At 36.4% G+C, this 19,637-nt stretch overlaps 1 protein-coding gene across 3 annotated transcripts in view; it reads right to left on the reverse strand.

Moving 5' to 3' along the window:
* Positions 1-6,900: 6,900 nt before the first annotated feature.
* TMEM196 (transmembrane protein 196) overlaps positions 6,901-19,637 on the reverse strand; it is a 51,039-nt gene continuing 38,302 nt past the window's right edge. For 2 of the 3 annotated variants that reach the window (XM_035021430.1, XM_035021429.1), the window contains exons 2-4: positions 15,903-15,959; positions 11,259-11,513; positions 6,901-6,960 (exon numbers count right to left, since the gene is read on the reverse strand). In XM_035021430.1, the coding sequence (XP_034877321.1) occupies positions 6,901-6,960; positions 11,259-11,513; positions 15,903-15,959 (372 nt within the window). Of the gene's footprint in view, positions 6,961-10,015; positions 10,090-11,258; positions 11,514-15,902; positions 15,960-19,637 lie in introns of all 3 variants that reach the window. The other variant, XM_035021428.1, reaches the window with a different exon arrangement.

The following is a 19,637-nucleotide window of genomic DNA, read 5'->3' on the forward strand; positions in this document are numbered from 1 at the left end:
TTTGAAAGGTTTTCAAATCCAAGTAACCTAGCCAGTAAAATTAACCATGGTGCTTGCAAGAATACCTATGGACATTCTCATTTACTTCCATCTGCCTTTAGCTCACTGCAGAACAAAAATAGAAAACCATTTCCTTTTTTTTTTTCTTTGACTATTACCTTAAAGCTGTAATTTAATAAATCACCTGCTAGCTGCAGAGTTTGTGTGGGTGTGAATTCACAGATCCTTGACACTAAATACATTCCAAAGAATGTGATATGGAAAGTTTGAGGGTGGAAATTAGATAAAAACAAAATTTAGACATGGTAAATTTTGATACACAATTTACTCTCAAGTCATTAAACAAAATGCATATTAATGGATCATATCCTAGACTCCCTTTCATGGCCACAAGGGGCTCTTAATACCTCTATGCTTTGGAAATTATTACAATAATGAATTCATCCTTATCCAGTGGCAAAGGGGACTTTCCCAGGTGTGAAAGAATGCAACAGCGAGCAGAACTTTACAAGAGAAGATACTACATAAAAGACACAATTTCTCAATAAAATAAAAATCTAGACCTCCAAGAGTCACACTGAAAAGAGTATTCCTACTTGAGAAGGACCAATGCCTAATGAAAGCTTCCCTTGACGTCTCTTGTGATTTCTGCTGTCATGCACATATCAGCTTTAGAGTGACACAGTGTCAGCTCCCTTGAATAAAACCTCTTCCTCCAATGTTCTTGGCACAGATGAGTAGGCTAAGCTAGAGATTTAAAAGAAGAAAAAGACAGATACTACAAGAAAAGAACTTATCTGACAAAGACAAAATTTTGTTCATGACAAAATTAGTTTTCTCTACAGCTTACTGATCCAATCCCCCCGATGAAACCCAGGGGAAAAAATAATCTTGCCTCAGTTTCTCGCTTATACCTCCCTGCCTGTCTCCAGTGACCTCATAGATTTTCCAACCTCTTTACATTCAAGGTATGGAGAGCTCCTTTTTTCTCTTTAGTTGCCTGGGATCCTTCTTTTGCATTCCCGTTTCCAGCTGGAGCACATGCCTGTTTGCTGGTGACTAACACTTTTGTTGAAGCTGCTTTTGTCACTAGCTGCTGCCCGCTCCGTGACCAAGGCTGGATTTCACCAGCTGATTCAGGGGTAAGGAGCCCTGTTAAACAAATCCGAGTGCCTAGCGCGAGGTGAGTGTCTCTCGCGATCAAAACTTGACAACAGCAGGGATAAAGTCTCAGGTTCAAATGCAGGAACCAGTAACTGAAATCAAAGCACTGCCTCAGAACCAGAAATTTGGATCTGAAATCAGAAGAAGCAGAACAAATAAAGGACAGTGGTTCCTATAGGATAGATTTGTGGTTTTACGGACTTGAGGATATATAAGTTGCATGATTTGATTGAATGGCTCTAAGATTCATGGGTACAGCAAGGAATGACCTTACCTTTCAGGTGAAACATTAATAATGTCTTACCACATTATCCACATTCATATTAAATAAATTATATTAATATGCTAGAGGAATATTCACATTTATAGATGATGCACATTATAATAACACTTGATAAATGGTTTTCACCTGCTTCACTGCCATCCTTTTTGCTGACAGATAGCAATAGGCTAATATAACCACTAACTCTATTATGACTTGGAAACAAAATTCTTTCCAGCAATTTGTTTTATTTTAGAAGACCTAGATCCTTTTAAAATTAAACTTAATTTTTTTCTCAGAGATCAATGTAAAAATATTGATATAATTAGAAGATAAAAAAGACACAGAAGTCCAGATCTCAAAAGATATTTTAGATATTAATGAGGGGAGTGCACATCTAGATAGCATAGGGCCCTTAGAGTACATTTGCATGAGTAAGACTGATTGTTACCTCTTTCCTTGGCTGATTGACAATGAAGGACAGAGTGGGGGATGGTAGAGACCCCACAAAGAAATCTGTAGCTTTTCTTTCCTGAGCAAGGATCTTGGAGAGCACAAGGAATATCTTCCAGCCCTCCATCTGGATTGTGAAATGACATTGGAGGACCTCTTAGTGAATAGGTGAGGACAAATATCCTGACTGATAAATAACAAGGAGCAGTCATGAGTCCTGATTCCTTGAGGTTAGTCAAACACTTGATGCAAATTTGACAAGACTTTAGGACTTTCTGTGAAGCTTCAGCCAAATTCTAGAGTCTCTCTGGCAATTTTCAGTAACACAATACATTTTAGCTTTTGAGGTAGGGCTTGCAATAATTTATTATGTGGCTAAGAGATTAGAGCCTCTGGGTGTTAATAAAGAAAAAAACTTCAAAATCAATAGTCCCTAGTCGATGTGAAGGAAAGTTTAAAGATGGAACCTAGTTCTTCAGGATTTACAGTTAAATGAAGGCTATGTGCCTATAACTAGTTAATGTAGACAATATTGAACTATTAAAATATTGAAATCCATTTGTTTAGATCCAGAGTTTAACTTTTTACAATATATTTCTTGGGAAATATATTCCTAGTAAAAGACTCTTGTATTCAGTAAATATTTTTCCTGGCAAAAATAATTAAAAAAAATTTTTTTTGTATAATTTTACTAGGCATCCACATATCAAGCAATTCCTGAATCAGTTTCCTCTGTTCTGAGTAACTCACAACCTGTGATTTATGGTTTTGGAATAATTGAATTTCTTGGCTGTCACATACTTTGAGTAAGAAATATTACATATGTTTCCAGAAAAAATGATTTAAGGAAGACAAGAATGAAGTGATGCCAAGTTCTGAAACTTTATTTGGAAACTGTGTTCTAACCAAATGGTACTTAAGATGCTCTATCTTAATTTCTGAAACGTGTTTGCTAAATAATCTTTGAAAATGTAGCCTTGGACATACGGTTTCTAAACATGCCACTTTTGAGCTTAAGTCAGTGAAAAAAGTAGAGGGCAGCAGACTGTTGTTCTCACCTTCCCAAGCATAAAAAATGCAGAATTTTTCATTGATGCATGGTAATAGGCTGAGTAAATTTCTTCAAAAATAGAAGTTACACAACATCTCATTTTACCTGTCAAACATAAAATATTTAGTTATTTAGTAGAATATTTCCATGAACAGAATTTTTTTAAAACATGAAAACTCTAGCAACTTTAAACTTCCTTATGGATTTGGCCTACACTGCATTTTTGCTAGTTTTTCTTAGTCCATGGATTTAACTGTTTCATCAGCTTCAAATTCCATGGAGAGTTTACTAATTTTTTTCACATTTTATTATAATGATACTTGGTTGACTGAGGGTTAAGGATAGTTGCCCTCTCTGTGGTTTTGACTAGCGTTGACCGGTAACACTTTCTGAGGGGCTGTTGTCCCTATTTGGCTATTCAGCACCTGGAATGTGGCTAGCTCAGTTCAACTGAGAAACTGAATATTTAATTTTTTTTTATTAATTTATACATACATTTAATCACACGTGGTTAGGTTAGTGGCTACTGTATCAGATAATATAGGCAGACCTTAGAATAGTGAGTTTATGACTCTGAGCAATTCAAGTCTACATTTGTAAGTAGCATTAACATTGTCCGCTCGGGATTGTGTTCACGGGTTTTCCTCAGTGGCTCTCAATTAGGAGGCAATACTTACCTGCCAAAGAGATAGGTGAAAATTTGTTAGGACATTTTTGTTTGTAACACCCGGCGAATCTTCCTGACATTTAGTAGATGGGGGACTAGAGATGCTTAATGGCCTAAAACGCATAGGGCAGTCTGCACAATGAATTACTGTCCACCCCAAAAGCCAGTAGCAATAATTTGACAAGCACAAGGTTAGCAGAGTTCTCTGGATATTGTGGTTTCATCTCTGAGATCCCCTGCCACTTCAGTCCTATCTATAGCTAAATCTGTCTCCTACAATGTGTATCTTATTAACGCCCACCTCCACGGGACCTCCCTTTCTTATGTTCGTTTTGTCCTGCATCTTCACCTACTCCCTCTCTACATTTGAATACACTTTCATCTTTCCTGTCTCAGAAAATACCCTGTCTGAATTCCATATCCACTAGCTGGGTCTCCCTCTGCCTCTTCATTCACCGCATCCTGTCCCCTGCCAATCTCAGAACCTAGTGGGGGAAACTATTTTTTCTATCACGATGGAAAGAGAGTTCACACCATATGCAGTTTCAAAGCACACCATTTTATTACATAGACATATCAATAGAGTCATCATACCATGTTCCACTTCCAAACAATTGTATGTGTGTGTGTGTGTGTTTAAACACACATGTTTAAAATTTTCCAAGCAGAGCCCACTTTTTTTCTTTTATGCTTATAATAACTTCACCTTTTTTAGCTAGTCTCTATAGCACACCACCACACTAGTGTCACATATTTTTTTCCTAATTTACTTTCCCCCAAGGGTAGGCTCACACCAAAACTGTAGTGTAGTCACTTAAAGTATTCTAGTTCGTAGTTCGATTTACCGTGAAAATGAAATTTTCAGGTACTTGAACAATGTCTTCCTAGCATCCCCTACTTATCTCAGGAAGAATCACTCTACATCCCAAATGAATCCCTCTAAATAACTGAGCCCTGAAAATATTGGGTTAAAAGAACTACATTTAAAGACATATCTATATCTGGTTATATACACAGTAGACTATTTGGATAATTGTCATGATTGCATCTCTTCTTAACTCTATATCGAAGCAGTGATATGCCTACTTTTGTCCTTTGATGGGTGATTTCATAAATTATTTCAAAAGGCATTAAAACATCTTACTGATGTATTAGAACTCTGTATTATACAAATATGTCTACAAAGAAATGCCACCTAAAATTAGAGTCAGTGGTTATTCCTTCAGTACAAAACTACATCCTTGTGTAAATTCAGTAGAGTGATATATATATACAAAATATCTGCATCATATAGTTTAGATTTTCAGTGATAAAGACTATGCCTGTTTGTGGCATCAAAAGAATAGTGATAATGTTGATTCACTATTTGAGGTTGCATTTATGGGCAACTTCTGTAATCTACTGGATAATGAAGTTATTCATATGAGTTAGGAGACTTCAAACACTACATCAAACAACCATAGCCCAGCTATTTCTTTTGACTCTCTACAGCCAGAATTTTTTTTTATGAGTTGACTCAAATAGGGTAAGTGATGATCACGATGCTCTAAAACGAGAAGACCTTCAGATTTCCATTAAGTGGAGTTATTATTTTGTTATCGTAATTAAAACCCATATTTTGTTTCTAAATGATAACATGTTCTCATCCTGAATATTCAAGGTTGAATTTACTATGGTTCAATAAGTAACTCATAAAAATGAGCTGAAAATTGATTAGCTTTGGGGAAAAAAAGAAGTATACAGTACAGTGAGAACCACATATTTTAAAATAGTAGATTTCTTTATCTGTTACCAGAGGTTGTATTCTCATAAATATTTTCAAAGACCATGCTATTTTCTTGCCTATTCATATTGTCATAGATGGCTATTTTAACATTTCATTATGGAAGAGAAGGATTGAATCTAACTATATAAATGTAAGCCTATCTTTTTATTTCCTTCTACAAAGAACTCTTTCAGGTTCTTTGGATGTATGTATTCTTAAAAATGGTCTGTCTGTATTATTTCACATAAATTTTAAAATTTTAAAAAGATCTAAATTAAATTCTAGCAAAGTGAATTATAACTTTACCTTTTGGGCATACATCGTCTGTCCTTTTATATAATTTAATTGGGCTGCAAAGTATTTGAAATGTAAGTATCATGAAAATCACAAGTCATTATGTCTGTATTTATAAATGTGGAAGTATGTGATTTTAAAGTTGTTATGTTTATAAATCAGTATTAATCATTGTTATTACATAAATACCATAATAGTAAAATAGCCAGATAAGTAATCTATCTTTATACTACACTATTCAGATCACTCAACTCCATAAAGATATCAGTCACAATGATATTTACACACAGCAGACATAATAAAAAGAATAAAAATGAACAAATTTAGTAGAAATCAAACATGTGATTTTGTGGACATAGAAAAGCCTTGAAAAATTGCTTTCCCATCTCTTTGGGAATAGATCTTGATAATACCCCAAGAGCATTACAATTTCTTTTTGATTACCTATTTACATTCATGAATGCTATAAATATATGCTGTATATATTTTTATATTTACAGTATATATACACACACATACACACATACTGTATTTTATTCTTAGGCTCATTCATGAACATGCAGATCAATCTGCATGGTATAATCAAAACATATTTATTTTCCTTAAGGATATTCATTATAACTTTTCACCCTGTGCAAAAATGCAAAAATATCATACAGATTAGTATGGTCTCTCTCTAAAAAAAATTTCTTTTTTATGCTTTAGGGTTTTTTTGTCATTTACAAATAAATTATGAAATTAATTCATTCACAAATTGGAAATAATTATAATGTTTTTACAACAAGGCATTACTGAGGTTTTGAATTGTGGTATTCTTGAAGTCATTGTCTTTCAAAACAAAGACATCAATAAGTTATTGTTATTTCTTGATATTTGCACTTTTGATTATTTATAAGAAATACGTCATTACAAATCTAATACTCATGCTAGTCAAATAGTGTTTTTGTAGAATATTAATCTTTCTGTTTATTCCTCCTTTTTTTTCCCCTGAAAAGTCTTTAGAACAATCTGGAAAGTCTGTTCAAATTCCTGCACCAGAACATTTCTGAAAGGTTCTCACCTCCCCCCCTCCCCAAAAAAAGCTGAAGAAATAAGTGAGGCAAAACTGAGGGAGAATGATTATACTGGGTGCTCACAATAGATAAAAACAAATGCAAGAACTGTTTTAATTTTATCCCCTACTCCTTTGGTATTTCCTTTCCTCATGAAAATCCTAAAAAATGTTCAGTTCTTTAAAACATTGATTATACTCTTCCATTAAATATCAGTTGTGGTCCTCCATTGCTCATGTTGTCTGTCATTTCCTGTTAGGAAAATAAGATGAATTAGTTAAAATTTACTTCCAGAGTAAGATACTGATTCAGTTAATGGGTTTGCAAAACAAATTTCAAGCCACTGAAAAACTTGCTGAGTTTTGGGGAAGGACAACGATTGATATTGTTGTTGCATTTGAGAAAATGAAATTTTATGGCCAAAGTCTTCTACACACAAAAACACTTCAATCTGTCCCCAGGCCCCTGAGTCTCTCCTTTTGTTTCTCAACTTTATTTTGGAAAGACCTCACCTAGAAAGAAGAAGATGGTTAAATGCCTACATTTTTCCCCCTTGCATTGGCTTCTCTGCTGAGCATGTCAACAAAGTGCCAATCTAGTCTAGAGGTTACCTCATTCTGTAGAAAAATGTGTGGCCTTTTTGCAAAGAAATGAAATAGGCCCACAATGGGATCATTGCTTATATGTAATGGTGGGTCACAAATAAATCACAGTGGGAAAGATTGGTTTTCATGACACTATCACTCATATAGTAAAAAAAAAAAAAAAAGCCCAACCAAACAAATAGTGAAACCTCTTAATATGTTTCTTAAGGGATCAATTTCGAGGATGCTAATAAGGAAAACTACATGGAAGGCAAATGAAAATTTAGATAGAAAGGATGAACTAACGTAAGTTCCATTTGTAATTTGAGAAAATGTTAATTTAAGAAAAATTAAGATGTTTTAAATTCATATGTTTTATTGAACATTAAACTCCTCCCTAAACATTAAAATGTAATGAGATGTGAAGCCCATTCACATTTATCATGGTTAGTGTGCCTTATTATAAATAATATTTAGGCAAAACTATCTAAAAATCTTATCACACTTGAACAAGCCTATTTGCAAAAGTGTAGTAAATTCAAATGCAAATTATTGCTCATTTATCTCAAGCCTATCAGTTTATATTTGATTTCTGTTCGGGAGAATTAAAAATGTTTGCTTTTGTAAACTTTAGAAATTCTTCGCAAATATTCATTTGAAAAATGAAAGGTGTCCATGCCCTATTTTGAATCTCTTCTCTTAGAAGATTCAATATAGGAAATGAAATAGAATAAAGATACTTGCTTCTTGTTTTGGCTGGTTTGGAAAGTTGCTTAGGAGGAAGATCCATGAGGGATTGGAAGGTAGAAATTGGCCTGGTTTTAAACTTTGCTTTTGAAAACTTTGTTGTCTTTTGAAAGATGTGGTAGAATTTCTTCCAAGAAAATTTGGAGAAAGGAAACAATAGGCACTGGGGCCCTGTCCCATTCTCACATCAAGATCTGTCTTTCCATGGGGCACCTGGGTGGCTCAGTCATTAAGTGTCTGCCTTTGGCTTAGGTCATGATCCCAGTGTCCTGGGATTGAGCCCCGCATCGGGCTCCCTGCTCAGCGGGAAGCCTGCTTCTCCCTCTCCCACTCCCCCTGCTTGTGTTCTGGCTCTCGCTGTGTCTCTCTCTGTCAAATAAATAAATAAAATCTTTAAAATAAAAAAAAGATCTGTCTTGCCAGGCTAAGTGCCTGGCCCCTTCCAGGTCCTAAGGAGTTATCTCATTCCTGGGTATCCATTATATCTCCCAAGTAAGGTGCCGAGGAGATACAAGAAAAAAGCCTAGAAACTCAAACTCCTTTAGGGTAAAGACTCTGACAGAAAGCGAAGAAGGTCCTTTGGCGCCAGCAGCCTGCTTCTATGGCCTGGTGATGGTTCAGTGACTGGCTCACTAGGCATGCACACAGTAAAAGTAGGTGTGGAAACACAGTGGGGTCATCGGGCTGAGGTTAAGTTCATAGGCAGGAAACCTGATTTGAGGCTTCATTCACGAACTCACTATGGGTGGCAAGTTAAATAGAAACGATTCTTCAAAAGTGATCTTTAACAAAATTTACTCATACAGCTTTTTCTATTCCTCACAATAGTATAAAAATAATTTCCTAATGAGATGATAGAAGTAAGATTCTTAGGTGCTTGTTCTTCTAAAATGAATTTGCATTCAAAAAGTAGCTTAAAAACCATAAAAACTAATCTAATGGAGAATATTTTATTGCAGGATTAAGAAAAAAATCTAGGGGCGCCTGGGTGGCTCAGTCATCAGGTGTCTGCCTTCGGCTCAGGTCATGATCCCACGGTCCTAGGATCAAGCCCTGCATCAGGCTCCCTGATCCACGGGAAGCCTACTTCTCCCACTCACCCTGCTTGTGTTCCCTCTCTCGCTGTCTCTCTCCCTCTCTCTCTGTCAAATAAATAAATAAAATCTTAAAAAAAAAAAATCTAGTTTTTAAAAAGCGTTTTCCTAACTAAATTCACACTAATATGGACACAGGAAAATCAAGGGTAGGAGAAAAGCAAAAATTAGGTTTTAAGTGCATTAGCATTTTTAGTTTATTTGCAAATAGGCATGTCCAATTTGGCAAGAAGAATATACTCTAAATTTGGGCAGGACCAAATGTGACTATTTGCAAGTGGATATACTTTCTGCCATTGGGCCATAGTATCAATGTGACTTTCTGCATTTCCAATTATATTGTTTAACCAAAGCGAGAATGGCGACTATTTATTTTTAGCAGCCCAAAGTATAGGAAATAAATGTGAAATGTATCACATCAGATAATCTTGTAAAAAGACAGCTCTCATACAGCATTTTCACTGTATTAGTGTCAATCTTATGTTATCTGCTCATGCAGTTTTGGCACAAGGGAGATACAGTTTGTCTTCATCAGACACACCTATTATAAGCAAAACTCTGGTCTGTGAATGATGGTATTGAGTCAGAATCACAATGTAGCAGAAAATAAAGGAGTCATGAATCATCCAAACAGAGATGTGTTTGGATGCTTACAGGAGGCTGAATATTTTAAATACTCAACCAAATTTTAAGCTGCAAGACTCTGCCATGTAGGTTTATGTTGGGTCCTCAAAGTAGTTCTCATGAAAGAGATACTTTGAGAAGAAACAGACATCAACAGCATCAGTCCAGACTGATCTGCTGACATCATGCCTTCCTAGGAAGAAGCATTGCTTCCTGAGGTGACATCACAACATGGTAACTCCCTAGAAATCAGCGTACCTTGTAGGTAACTCTGGTGTCGGGGGCACCACCGGGCAGCTGGGCAAGTCGGTTATTTCAATAGCCCTCAATCTCTAATATAAATATAACAATCATATAATAAATATTGTACAAACATATACACAAAAAAACGAAATCACAGTAGTATAAAAATAGAGCACAAATGAGCCACTATCCAAATACACAATGGTAATCTATTTTTAACAACCCATTTCTTTAAATTATCAGGCCTGCTAATAGTACCATATTTTTTTTTTAAGAACATGTGTATATCTGTTTCAAATTGCCTGTTTCATGGAGCAACTTAAGGATATCTACTCTCTTTATTTGAATGTATCGATTGCATACAAAATGGAAACACTTAAAACTATGGAATAAATATTTTTTCTTCAAAATAACAATATGAAGAAAAATGCAGTAGTAACTCTTGCTACTCTGTCTTCTATTCCATGCTTGTGCAGTTTTATTTCCATGATATCAAGTGAAATATGATGTGGCCATTATCTTAGCCAGGTTAGTTTACGGATGTTTTATCTTTTCCTTCATAGATCCAGTAACAGGAACTGAATTAAGAAATATGTGCAACATGCAATAGAAACACAGACAGCTCACTATATCATTTGTCCTTCAAGCAATAAATGTTACTTCCTGTTTGAATGAGTTTCATGAAACAATTATGCAAGAATATTATTTAAAATATAGGCAAAGCTACCGAAATATGCATGAAGTTTAGATGAGAATTTAATGAAGCTTTATGTGGATTGTAATATCTGCCCTGGTAGGCAAGGCTTTTTGTTGCCTTATTAAAAGGTCCTTTTATGCTTCAAAATCTAATTTACATAATCAAATGCATCTAATTACAAGCACAGGAGGTGAGCTAGAAAGGGGAATTCATCAGATTTCTACAACTGGCACTATTGAGTTGAGAGGGTATTTAGTTTGTGTTTTTCCTCAGTACAACACATAAAAATCCATATTTATAAGGCATTCAATATTTTATGGAATGCTATTTTAGGAACTGGGTTTTGGTATAGATAGAGAGCTCTGAAATTATTGAAAATAGGTGTACCCCAAATAGCAGAGAAAAAAAAAATAAAAAATTCCTATTCTTAGCCCACTAGGGCCAAAGTTTTAGAAAATCCAATTCCTCAAATTCTCTTCTAAAGCTGCCAGATGATTGACCAAGATTTGACTGCAGCCTTCATACCATGCTAGCAGTGAACAGAAGAGCTACAAAACTCACTTTCTCAGCCATTTCATGAGAGTGGTGCAGAGAATGCTCCCTTTCAGAGAACATCCTCCTCTGTTCGTAGCTGGCTAGTCGACAAGTGAGCCAGGAAGAGAGGGTACAGCCGCCGATCCCGATGCACGCAAGGGACATGGAGGCGAGATGCAGAGGATAGAGGGAAGAGGTCTTCTTTGTCACTGCCCGAAGGAACTGAAAATTCAGGATGCCCCCAATGAGTCCACAGATGCAGCAGGCGGAGAAAAGGATCATCTGATAAGAAAAAGAAAGGGAGTGTCAAAGTCGAGGAAACAAAGCTGACCAGGACACAGTGCACTGTCCTGGCTGCACCTCAAGGATAGCTGAGCTACAGTAAAGGCAAGGAGCTTTGGGTGCTTCTCAGAGGACAGAAGCTAACCTTTCACCAAGTTTCTGTGCAATCGGACTCAGTGGAAAGAGCGCAGACCACAGTGTTTCGGAATTAATCACTGACTGTATGAAGGCCAGGGATACATCTTTTGAAAACACTGAAATAAGCAAAATTTGTCTTCAAGGTAGATTCAGATTTAAATAATATTTACTTACTATCTATCATGTGCTTACTATGCTAGGAACTTGAACAGATACTATCTCAATTAACCCGCCCAGCAAACCTCTGAGAGAAATCGTAATATACATTTTGGAGGAATGGTGAGCAGGTAACATTCAAGTGTAGGGACTGAATCCAGATTTTCTGACTCTAAATCCAGTTTCACTATGTTAATCCCCCTAAAATATCTAAATATCTTCTCATTGAACTGTCATGAGTTCACCAAACTGCAGATCTTTATACCTCTCTAGCTAAATGATCTGGGGGAATTTGGTTACTTCTCTTTTTCATTCCTAGGAGTTTTATTGTGTATCGATTTCCCCAAAGGATAGTTAAGGGACTCCCTGTGAACTGGCCCTTTATATTACAAATCTTTTGTTACTCTGTGGCACCACAATGAAGAATACACAGTAGACATTCCAAAAATACCATCTGGTTGTTTTGGGGAAACACAGGATGTGGCTTTGCTTTTGATCCTATTATTGGTTTGATCTGGGTCTCTGTTAAGAGACCTCCGGGGTTTTATTCTACCTAAATATCATAAATGTAACTGAATATTCCAAAAGCTTTAATGATTTTATTTTATATTTGCATTTTGTCTAAATTCCCCCATGGGCTTTCCTTATACTTTAGAGTGTGATACTAATTTAATTATCTACATTTATTTCCATTTTTCTCCAGAACATGGTCTCCACTACAGTCCTCTCTCTTGCCAATCCTACAACTTGTTCATTCCCACCTCAATGATATTTTCCATTTCCTGGAAATGATATTGCTTCTTTCTTGGACTCCTAGATGGAAGGCCCAAAGGCAGTCCTAACTGCTTCAGAAAGCCTTCCTGGATTTGTTGATCTCCTCCTTTGGTATAATTCCATCGGGCAAACAGCTATGTAATTTAATTTAGCATTTAATTTTACACTATCAGGAATTATTTGCTGTTGCCATTTAGCTGAGTTTAGCAAGCACTTATTGAGCACCTAGCATCTGTTAGGCCCTGAGTGAGGCAGCTGTTGGCATTACAAAAAAGAATAGCTCAGAGTTATTGCCCTTGAGTACTCTGCAGTCTTGTGTGAGAGAAGATCCCACATTTCAACATGGCATGGCAAATATTAAGAAAGAGGGATGAGGGGCGCCTGGGTGGCTCAGTCGTTGGGCATCTGCCTTTGGCTCAGGTCAGGATCCCAGGGTCCTGGCATCGAACCCCGCATTGGGCTCCCTGCTCTGCAGGAAGCCTGCTTCTCCCTCTCCCACTCCCCCTGCTTGTGTTCCCTCTCTTGCTGTGTCTGTCTCTGTCAAATAAATAAAATCTTAAAAAAAAAAAAAAAAGAGGGATGAATTGGTTGCCCTTGGAATAGGGAGGTGGAGAATGTAGCCCAGCCAGGGTTTTCAGACAAGGCTTCCTTGATAACATGTCATCTAAACTAAGTGCATGCAGTTCCCAGAAAAGGGTAAGGCCACAGATACCTGAAATAGCATAATGAAATAGCATGGTGGGCAGAAAGAATTACAAATAGTTTGTTTTGTTTCTCTAACTTAATTCAGCATCTTTATTGTGTCTGTCTCACAGTATTTGTCGTCAAGACTGAAAATCCAATGATGGATGAATATCTTTTTATAGTTGATTAAATATAATGCTGAATATCAACGACCAAATAACTGAATCATCCCAAGTGGGAACCTGTTGCTCCCAGTTTCACATAGAATCAATATACTACCTTTAAAGTATATTCAGATAGCATGCAGTTTCTTGGGAAATATTTTGGTGTTGACTCATTCTTAGAAAATATGGGAAAATGTTACATTCTAGCCTTCAAGTAATGAATACTATTTACGAAAGTAAATGACAAATTATTTGACTATTATAAGAAAACATGTAATCTCTCCTGATATTAGTCTCATTCATTCTTGAAAGGCATTCATTAACATGTGTGAACAGAACATTCTCACCTAAGAATTAAAATATTAAAATCTATACCCACATTTATAACCATATATGATTTTCAAATCTCACCAGACTAGAGAATTTAGACTCGAGAGATATTTGGAGTGGAGAAATTATCATGCAATTTGATTGAAGGATAGAGAATCCTTGATAGCTAAATGTCATCTATGGGAATATCAGAGGGTAAAAGAGGTTAAAGTGAATGGTAGTTTATAAAAGGTTCAGCTCTTATGATTTTTTAAAATAACTCTTAAGAGAATTAGAAAGACAGAAAAAAGACACTAGTGCCTTTTTAAAAATTCTTTCTCTTCCCTTCTCCTATGAACTGAATATTTGTGTCCCTCTAAATACAAATGTTGAAGCCTAATCCCCAATACTATAGTATTTGCAGGTGGGATCTTTGGAAGATAATTAGGTCAGGAAGGTGGAGTCCTCATAAATGGGGTCAGTGTCTTTATAAAAGAGATTCTAGAGAGTTTTCTTTCCCCTTTTGCCAAATGAGGACACAGTCAAACATTTGCAACCTGGAAGAGAACCTTACCAGAACCTAGCTACACAAAATGGGTCCCTAGTCTGGGTCCAGCCTCCAGCACTGTGAAAAATAAATTTCTGTTGTTTATAAGCCACCCAGTCTATGATACTTTGTTATAACAGCCCAAATAGATGAAGACATCTCCCTTCCCTTTCCTTCCCCTGTTCCCTTTCTCCTCTGCCTCCCTCTATTTTCCTCTCCTTCCCTCATTCTTTCTTTCTTTGTTTGCCCACCCTTTCTTCCTTCCTTCTTTCCTTCCTTCCTTCCTCTCTCTTTCTTTCTTCTAAGTTCCAAGAAATTGTTATTATATAGCCATAAAGATGCCGGTAAAATAAAAGTAGAGAGAGAATGAGGGCCATGTCTAAAAAGTGATAGAAGATTCATAGATGCAAATTACAAGCCTCCCAAAATCTGTATCTAATGCTTTCCCTTTATGTAACTTTAAAAAATTCCATCTCACATGTCTAAGGCAATGGGTGCTTCATTTTTTGGTCACAAGAGTTATCCTCACACAAAAAGATGTGATTCAAAAAAGTAGTTAAACAAAAATAACTAATAATCCCATCCCTGCCCTCCTAAGATAACTGGCCTCCTCCTGGAAAACTCTTTTTAGGATCAAAGACCACTTTCTAGGGTCCAAGTGTAGTATTAATTTTGTCAACTTATAAAGGTCTATGATCTTGGGGTGCCTGGGTGGCTCAGTTGGCTGAGCGTCTGCCTTCGCCTCAGGTCATGATCCCAGGGTCCTGGGATACAGCCCCGCATCAGGCTACCTGCTCGGCGGGGAGCCTGCTTCTCCCTCTCCCTCTGTCTGCTGCTTCCCCTGCTTGTGCTCTCTCTCTCTGTCAAAAATAAATACAAATCTTTAAAAAAAAAAAAAAAAGGTCTATGATCTTTCCTATTGCACACAAAAAAATAACCAATGCTTTTCCCCTCTTTTGACCTCTCAAAAAAACATCATGGAGGGAAGTGGGGAACCCACCCTTCGGCATACAGAAGTTCTCCTCCAGCCATTATCAGAGTTAACTGGGAGTATGTTCCATACCCCGGAAACCCATGGCAGTACTGAAAAACATCTGAAAACACGTTTGCATTCACAGGAATAAAATAAAATTAAATAAAAAAAATCATTGGGAATTCACTGTAACTATAACCACCCAGCTGTTCTGCCGCACTGCAAAATTGACTTCACAGTCAAAGCCAGTAATCCGTAGGCCCAGTTCCACATTGAAACAGTTAAATTTCCCATGAACTCAGGCCATGTCTTTTTTAGCTTACTGAAGGATTCATGTGAGTGTCTGGGCATCTATAAACCGGGAAAGTGGAGATTGTCAACCACAGCAGTCATTATGGGTTGCATATTCATGCATTTAAAGAGTATATCAAAGCTTTTCTTTCTTTTTCTTTTGTCATAGTCTCTAATAATCTTGATGGTTTTTTTTTTTTGAAAATGAAAAAGCCAGTATTTATCGGTCGGTCCTCTTTTCATCCTAAATGAGTAACATTCACTATGTGAAAGTTGGCTTGTCATCATTTCCATTTTCAGGTTCCTACGTTTCAAATACTTCAATGCAAAATATAAACAAGGCAGAAACTTACGACAAGTCCAGATTTTTTTTTGGCGCACAGTATTCCACATATGCCACAAAGAAGAAACTGAAAGGGAAAAGAATAAAAATTATTCCATATTCAAAGACAAGAAAACCTCTATTTTTTTAGCTTATAGCTCACTCATGACACTTGTTCCAGGGAAGGGTGAAAATTTTACGTTCCCATCAAAAGCTGGAAAAGAAAATACCTCATTCTAGAATGGTAAGAGATAAAAATGTTAACTTTAGTGAAAATGTGTTCTTTGCAAGACTGATATAGGTAACCTGTGGTACTTAAGCAAAACCTGAGTCAGTTTTACACCAGGCAAAATTATGAAGTAAATAAATGTAGAGTTTTGTTCTTCCTATTTTCTTTCACTGTCTTCTATTTCTTTCTACTTTCTTAAGGAGAAAAGTGGTGTGATACATTCATTCATAATTGATTTCTAAGCAATTCGAAATCAATGGCCTCTACTACAGGTAGTGAATCTCACACAAACAAAAAGATAAGGCATCAAAAAGGGAAATGTTCTTCTTTAGAGACATTCTTTGTACCTCTCAAACTATGTCAGGTAAAATGGTGACCTCCTCATTCTACCAGAAATATGGTCCTTGTGGATATGTTGGAAGACCTCAAGGAGATGAAGCTATTGATGGCATGTCATTTCTTGTAAATAAGCACGTTGGTGACATAATCACTTTGCAAAGAAAAGATGCATCAAATAGTCTACCAATGACACACTATTAGATATTTTGGTTATCGGAGAATGGTAAATCATTTAACTTGGTTAGAAACATTTAGAGCCATTTGAATGTGCATTTATACATACATCTGGCTAGAAACAAACCATATCAATAAAATAATAGTCATTAATAAATAATAAGCCCACTAAGGGCTTTCAGACTAGCAGATAAAGCTTTGAATGCAGTTAAGTTTTTCCTTTGATTTTCTTTTAAACTGTGCTATCTCAAGTCAGAACTAATAATATGAGTGGTTTTAACTGAGTTTCACACATGGGTAGACTTTTTAAATATATACGTAAAAATAATCTTAGAATTATATGAAATAAATGAAATGCGTGTGAGAAACACCAACAAAATTTGATAAAGACATAATGAGTTAAGGAAGTTTTCCTTTGCAGGGATTTTTCCATATAAGGGAATGAAATAATTACAAAGCAGGCAACGATGCAGAAAGACAGATCAGAGAAACCAAGGATATATAACAATTTGCTTAAAATATAGATGATCTTTCAAATTAATACTCAACAAAGTTAAATATTTATGTAATTTTAGAGGAGTGGGAAGGATTTACTAGACATAACAGCAAAGTCACAGACCAAAATGGAAAATACTTATAAATATTAATACATAAAATTATATTTTCAATAGTAAAAAATAACATACCTCTCAAAGGCAAAAAAATAAATTGGGATCATATTTAGAAAGCCTATGACAGACAAGGGTTAACATATTATATAAATTGATCTGATAAAATAATTTTAATACCTTAAACCATGAGAAGATGAAAATTCAGAACTTTATAAAACTTGAATACTCACATACCTTTCAGAAGTTTTAAATATCTACTTCTGAGTAACCATTTGTCACCCCCATCCCCCTTTGTGTCCTGGGTCCAGATGAACCTGTCCTTAAGAGTCCTTAAGGACTCTTCCTTACTGATCCTATCTCGTGTCTATCAAGGCTGTGCTCAAGCCATTCCAGTTTGGAACAGTTCTGTACCTCTTGGTGCTGCCAAGCTTCAGATCAAAGCCTCAGCATGCCCTGCTCCTTGCTTGCCTGACTAACCCATTACTCACCCTGAAAGTCCATTCACCCAGAACTCATTCCTGAAATAATTTGAAAGCAATGTAGTTTTGTGTTCCTTGGATCTCTTCTGAAATCTATAAACATTGCCATTATTTATTCACAGCCAAGCTTGAGTGGACCTCAGGAGTTTAAGCTGAGTTCTCCTTCCCAGCCACTTGGTTAGAACATCTAGGTGGCAATAAAATTGCTTCCTTCTATGGTCCACTAAGGAAAGGAATTTCAGGGCTTGGGGAAGCGGGGGGAAGGTAGAATACAAGGGGAATCAAACAATATATTTCCACTCCCAGTCAGGCCTAGAGAATAAATACTTCTGGATAGTTACTTCTGTCAGGGTATCCAAAAATCTACATTCCCTGGAGGAAACCATTAATCTGAGAAAAAAGTTACCCATATAATGGGCAGTATATAAAATCACAACATTTATGAGGAGGCTGTAAGGGATGTTAGCTGAAATTTAGCCATCACAGTTTATAGAGAAGTGTAAAAGAAGCACAAAAAAGCAGTAAATGATCTTTTAATTTCATGGGCTGTCTGTACTCCAAGTCAGAGCACTGCAAGGGATCTTAAAAGATGACTTAATTCAGTCCTTGCAGTTTGCATGTGGGGAAGTACAGTTCCAGACAGGCTTAGTGACTTGCTCAAGGTCACTCATCAAGGTCACAAATCACCCATGTAATCTAAGGCTTTTTAAAGTGTCTGAGTTGGGGCGCCTGGGTGGCTCAGTCAGTTAAGCGTCTGCCTTCGGCTCAGGTCATGATCCCAGGGTTCTGGGATCGAGCCCCACATCGGCTCCCTGCTCCTCGGGGAGCCTGCTTCTCCCTCTCCCTCTGCTGCCCCTCCCCCTGCTGTGCTCTCTCTCTCTCTCTCAAATAAATAAATAAAATCTTAAAAAAAACCTAAAAAAAAAAAGTGAGTTAATTTATTTCTAATATTGTACTGAAATGCTCTTCAAAAGGATTTTTCAGTGCTAGTACAGGGCATCAGACTAGCAAATCCAACCAGAAGTGTTCAATGAACACCTGGCCATCTATAATTGCTCTCTTTGCCCTTCCCATTATTAATTTTTGTTGTAATAAGAATGACTATAAGATCAATCAATTGTATTACAGTCTACAATTAAGTGTACCTTATTATAAAGGGAATTTGTTCTATTTCAAAATAGTTTTTTTTTTTTGCTCAATATAACTTTATCAAGGATGCAAAGCACTCACACTACATTATGAAACAAGTGAAAAACAAATCAGTTTAAAAAAGTAAAATTGATGGCTGGAGACATATATATCTGAATTAGATAGACAATATTACATGAGACAATATAATTTTATTTCTGAGAAGATGGGCTATTTAAACCCAGGAGAGTTATTTGCTTTGCTTTTACTATGAAGTTATATAGATCAAGTGATCTAATGATAGGAAGTGCAACTATGTAATAAAACTAGTTAGCCGTCCAACTGGAATTCATTTGATTCCAATTTAGATTAAACTCAGTAGATAACTAAGGTTGTCACTCATTGTAGGATGAAATGGAGCTATTATGGAATTAGCATTCTATATTTTGAGTGGATTTTCTTCATGAAAGGTCCAGGGAGCCTTCTGCTTTTGCTTAAGATGGAGAAAGAACAAAGATGTCATTCCCACTTAAACAATAAGCTAAAGCAGAAAAACTAAGAGATTGATAACTTTGAGAGAGCCCATCAGAATAGTGAAGTCCAAGGCAATGGAATAAGCAGTTCAAAGAGGAATAAGGCCCTCAAAGGAAATTCTGGACACACAAACTATATCTTTTGTTGCAGAGACAGGAGGAAGGGACGTGGGTTGTCACATAAATGGGTGTGTGGGCAGGAAGGGGACGGTGCAAAGCTCTGCACTGTCCTTAGGCTTTCTTTCTTATGAAGCAAATGCTTTAAGCCCCTGG

The sequence above is a fragment of the Mirounga leonina genome, unplaced genomic scaffold, assembly GCF_011800145.1.
Source record: "Mirounga leonina isolate KUSES-001 unplaced genomic scaffold, KU_Mleo_1.0 Mir_174, whole genome shotgun sequence".
Classification (NCBI taxonomy): domain Eukaryota; kingdom Metazoa; phylum Chordata; class Mammalia; order Carnivora; family Phocidae; genus Mirounga; species Mirounga leonina.